Source organism: Cebus imitator, unplaced genomic scaffold, assembly GCF_001604975.1.
Source record: "Cebus imitator isolate Cc_AM_T3 unplaced genomic scaffold, Cebus_imitator-1.0 Scaffold221, whole genome shotgun sequence".
NCBI lineage: Eukaryota > Metazoa > Chordata > Mammalia > Primates > Cebidae > Cebus > Cebus imitator.
In genome coordinates this window covers 520,080-525,186 of record NW_016107536.1, presented here as the reverse complement: position 1 = coordinate 525,186, position 5,107 = coordinate 520,080, and the positions used below count along the sequence as shown (strand labels likewise).

Below are 5,107 nucleotides of genomic sequence, written 5' to 3'. Positions count from 1 at the left end.
AAAAAAAAAAAAAAAAAAAAAAAAAAAAAAAAAAAAAAAAAAAAAAAAAAAAAAACCTACACATTTATTTGAGAAAAATATTCAACCAGAAATAGTTTGCTGACACTTTCTGTGAAACTAAAGGAACTAGGAAAATAAACTATACTTCCAAAAAGAAAATGTTCAGTCTTCCTTCTAAACAGCTGAACTCTAATATTTCAGTATTCAATTTAAAAGAGAAGGAGGAATTTAATCCTGTAAGAAGAAAAAAAGGGCTGGACGTGGTGGCTCACGCCTGTAATCCTAGCACTTTGGGAGGAGAAGGCAGGCAGACTGCCTGAGCTCGGGAGTTCGAGACCAGCCTGGGCAATACAGTGAAACCCCGTCTCTACTAAAATACAAAAAATTAGCCAGGCATGGTGGTGTGCGCCTGTAGTCCCAGCTACTCGGGAGGCTGAGGCAGAAGAATTGCTTGAACTTGGGAGGCAGAGGGTGTGGTGAGCCAAGATTGCACCACTGCACTTCAGCCTGGGTGACAGTGCAAGATTCTGTCTCAAAAAAAAAAAAAGGGTTTGTCCTTATTAGTCAATAGCAATGAAATTTCTATCAAAGAAAAAGGACTCCTCTAAATGGCAGGATGGCCAGGCACACCGGCACACACCTATAGTCCCAGCCACTCAGGAAGCTCATGCAAGGGAACTGCTTGAGGCTAGGAACGGGGTGCTGCAGTGAGCTGTGATACTCATTGCCTCTAGCCTGAGCAACTCTGTCTCTTGGAAAAAAAAGAAAAAAGGCCAGATGAAGGACGATATGGGAAAAAAACTTAAGTAGAAACAATTAAACAAAACATGGAGAGCAAAAAAAGCAGTGAACTGTAGTTTAAGATATTAATGCTTCAATGCCAGTTTTCATACCTAGAGTTAGTCACCCAGTGACGTGATCTCCAGTCTCTTCCCCTTGTATGTTTATTCTCACAAACATCAATCTTTTCATTCCAGGATTCCAGAAAGCCCTTTCCTAAGAAGTCAGCTCCCAGGTAATTTTTAGAATTGGTACTCTGATTGAAGTGGTGATTGTGGCACTGGACTAGAATATGGCTGCAGGGAAAGAGGCAAACTCCCTCTCTGATTGAGAAACTGTAACCCCCTACCCCCAAATTGTTTTCAGTAAGGTACAAAATATACATGAGGCATAGCATGTACACAAATTTGTACAGCTCTATACATTCTTACATGTGTATACATACATATAACTACCACCTTGATAGTGATATAGAACATTCCTAACACTCTAGATGTTCTCTGTGCCCTTCTGGGACAATATTCTCCCAGCAGAGGAAGTGACATTCTCACTTTATTTGCACTGATTAGTCCGACAGTTCTTAAACATTATATAAATCAAACAGTCTGTGCTCTTCTCTGTCTGGCTTTTGCAGTTCACTGTAATGCCTATGAGATTCAACCATGTTGTAGCATGTGTCCACACTGTGCTATTTTTTATTGCTGAGTATATTCCATTGTATAAATAGAATACAGTTTACTTATTTATTTATATTTTGAAATACAGTTTATTTATGTAGTCTACTATTGATGGACATTTGGGTTGTTTCCAGCTTTGAGCTATTATGAATAAAGCTCCCGTGAACATTCCTATGCATATCCTTTGGTGAACATATCTAGTTTCTCTTTGATATATGCCAGGTCTGGAACTGCTGGGTTACAGGGTAGACATATGTTTAGCTTTCCTGCCCAATAATTTTCTAAAGTGCTTGCACCAATTTACAAGCCTCTCAGCAAAGTACCTAGTTCTAGTTCTCCACAAACACACCAATACTTGGTACTGTCAGACTTCTTTTTTTTTTTGGAGACAGGGTCTCGCCCTGTTACCCAGGCTAAAGTGCAGTGGCACGCCCATAGCTTACTGTAGCCTTGAACTCCTGGCTTGAAGTGATCCTCCCACCTCAGACTCCTAAAGTGCTGGGATTACAGGTGTGAGTCATCATGCTCTGGCCCAAACTTTTAATTTTTAGCCTTTCTAGTGGGTATGTAATGGTACCTACTGTGATTATTTTTTTAAAACAGAGTCTTGCTCTGTTGCCCAGGCTGGAGTACAGTGGCACCGTCTTGGCTCACAGGAACTCCACCTCCCGGGTTCCAGTGATTCTAGTGCCTCAGCCTCCTGAGTAGCTGGGATTACAGAAATGTGCCACCATGCCCAGCTAATTTTTGAATTTTTAGTAGATGTGGGGTTTCACTGTGTTGGCCAGGCTTTTCTTGAACTCCTGGCCTCAAGGGATCTGCCCACCTCAGCCTCCCAAAGTGCTGGGATTACAGGCATGAGCCACCACACTGTGGTTTTAATATCTATTTCCTAGATGAAAAACTATAACTATATTAAGATCTTTTCATATGTTTATTGGCCACTTTGATGTCCTCTTTTGTGAAGTGCCTGTTTACATTTTTTAATCATTTTTGAAATTTGTTTTTTCCTATTGATTTATAGTTCTTTATATATTCTGGATATAAGGACTTTGTCAGACATATATGCTGCAAAAATTTTCTTCCATTTTGTGTCTGGCCTTTTTCCTCTCTTAATCATGTATTCTTAAGAAGAGAAGTTCTTGGCCGGGCGCAGTGGCTCAAGCCTGTAATCCCAGCACTTTGGGAGGCCGAGGCGGGTGGATCACAAGGTCAAGAGATTGAGACCATCCTGGTCAACATGGTGAAACCCCGTCTCTACTAAAAATACAAAAAATTAGCTGGGCATGGTGGTGCGTGCCTGTAATCCCAGCTACTCAGGAGGCTGAGGCAGGAGAATTACCTGAACCCAGGAGGCGGAGGTTGCAGTGAGCCGAGATCGCACCATTGCACTCCAGCCTGGGTAACATGAGTGAAACTCCGTCTCAAAAAAAAAAAGAAGAGAAGTTCTTAATTTTAATGACATTCAACTGGGCTTTTTCTTTTAAGGTACCTTTTGCATCCTACTTAAGGACTCTGCCTACCCCAGTGTCTACTCTCCATGCCTTCTTCTCATTTCACTGTTTTTTTTTTTTTGCTTTTTACATGTAAGTTATAACAAGCCATTCTGATTTGGTTTTCTGTATGAGGGAAGCAGGAGTGAAGATTTATTTCCCCCAGATGGTATAACCATTGCTCTTGTGGCATTTACAGAGGAAAGCCCCCATTTGTATGTGTGTGCTGACTGTTGGGTAACAGGAGCACACCTCCACGGAGGAGTGCTCTCATACTCACCTGTCTCGATAGTCTGCTTTCCTCCTGAGAGGACACCCAGAGGGAGTGTGCCTGTGGGAGTCAGGCCCTTCAGAGTCAGCACACTCTCACTTTCTTGCCTGCAAAGGAAGACCAAAGCCCTGGGTTAATGCCAGGGAGCCCACCACTCAGCAATCAAAGATATTGAAGGAAGTGAAGAAAGAGAACAGAGATGGAAGACAGGAGTTCTCCTACCTCCTAACCCTTCCCTGACTCAAAGCAAGGGATGTTTTCTGCCAATATTTTCATTTTAAACAATCAGCCAGTTTTTGTTTTTCAATTAGAAGCACTTCACACCCAGGCAGTGTTCTAACATTTCCCATATGTTATCCCATTCAATACACCTAACAACCTGTGGTTAGGGTCTATTATTATTTCTATTTTACAGGCAAGGAAACTAAGGCACAGAGACGAAACTCAAGATCACACAGCTAAGAAGAGGTAGAGCCAGAATTTGAATACAGGCAATCTGGCTGGAAAATCCACACTAAACCACTACATTCACAACGTCTAAGCTACTAACAAATGAATGTCTGCTGGCACATTTTTAGTCACTTTAACATGTCCATTCAATCTGCACTCAATATAAAGACCTGCAGTTTCAATACCAAATTCCAATTCGAAAAAAAAATGCTCAGAATTCGACTTCTAATTTACTCTCAAAATGCCTTTAATCCACACTGTAATGACAGACCTCCTTACCGAAGAATTGAAAAGACCCGTGCCATCTTCCCAATGGCTCTGATCTTATTCCTGATGATCTCCTTACGAACTGTAGTGCTTCCTTAGAGAATACAAAGAGAATAATAAGTTAAAGGAATGTGTTAATAGATTGCCTTTAAAAAATTCAGGATGAAGTGTCCTAAGCTAAAGAAACATTGCTTTTTACAAAAGAAATGAAGGTTTAAGTTTGTTTAAACAAAAATCTCAGGAAGTTCTAAGGAGCAAGCGAAAAAATAACCCAGAAAATAAAAAGATGAAGTAAAAAATGAGAGGCCACAAAAAAGACAGGCTGGGTGGATCTATGAGAGGCAGGAACTTATTTGTGGTTGTGAAACGTAGAACACAGCAAAGAATATAAAACACACACACATAAACAAACCTCACAAAGAAAGCTGCTACAGCAAAGATCTCTTTTGAGAATGCTGTGGGCCACCTTAGGGCACAGGGTTTGGCCTGCCAAATGGCAAGTGATCATTCCAGCAGCTGTCTTCCGTATGTAAACACAACACCCTGCTAGCTCTCCTGAACTTAGTGAGGGCTGCTTTCATTCTATAATCTTCACTTGCATTAGTGAGTTATTGCCTCACAACACTATTGACAACTGTGCACTATTTTAAAAAGCAACAACAGAAAAAGTTAATGTAAGACTTTATGACTTTTTCTCATCTAAGATTCTGAAAATAACCCGCACATGGGAAGCCATGGTCCAGCATGCACCAGGGGACTACAGTCAAAAGTCAGAAAAAGAAACATGGCCTCTCCTTCCTCATCTCCAACCCTCAACACCCTGCCGTATCATGCAACAGGTCCAGAGAAAACGTATACATTTAAACTGAAGGGGAGGATGCCTGTTTGAAATTATTCAACTACCAATTTTAAAACTCTTAAGCAAGAGGCTGTGGTGGGACAGAGAATAAGCATTAAGCTCTTAGCACAGTTTAGTCGGATACCTTTCTGATAGCTTGCAATGTAGTGATCTTCAGGGAGAAGAGACACCAAGAAACAAAGAGATGAAGACAGAAATATGAGAAGAGAAATTTAAGTTTACATGGAAAAGAGGAAAAAAATCAAAGTGATATGCAATGAGGGAAACAGACTATTATCTTACAAGGGACATCTTTGGTATAATGATACAA

At 40.8% G+C, this 5,107-nt stretch overlaps 1 protein-coding gene across 6 annotated transcripts in view; it reads right to left on the bottom strand.

Annotated features, from left to right (window-relative positions):
- PPP3CC (protein phosphatase 3 catalytic subunit gamma) overlaps positions 1–5,107 on the bottom strand; it is a 99,419-nt gene that overhangs the window by 5,494 nt on the left and 88,818 nt on the right. For 2 of the 6 annotated variants that reach the window (XM_017549710.2, XM_017549709.2), the window contains exons 11-13: positions 4,922–4,948; positions 3,951–4,032; positions 3,231–3,328 (exon numbers count right to left, since the gene is read on the bottom strand). In XM_017549710.2, the coding sequence (XP_017405199.1) occupies positions 3,231–3,328; positions 3,951–4,032; positions 4,922–4,948 (207 nt within the window). Of the gene's footprint in view, positions 1–455; positions 752–3,230; positions 3,329–3,950; positions 4,033–4,921; positions 4,949–5,107 lie in introns of those variants that run through there. The other 4 variants (XM_017549708.1, XM_017549711.2, XM_037746119.1 and 1 more) reach the window with 3 other exon arrangements.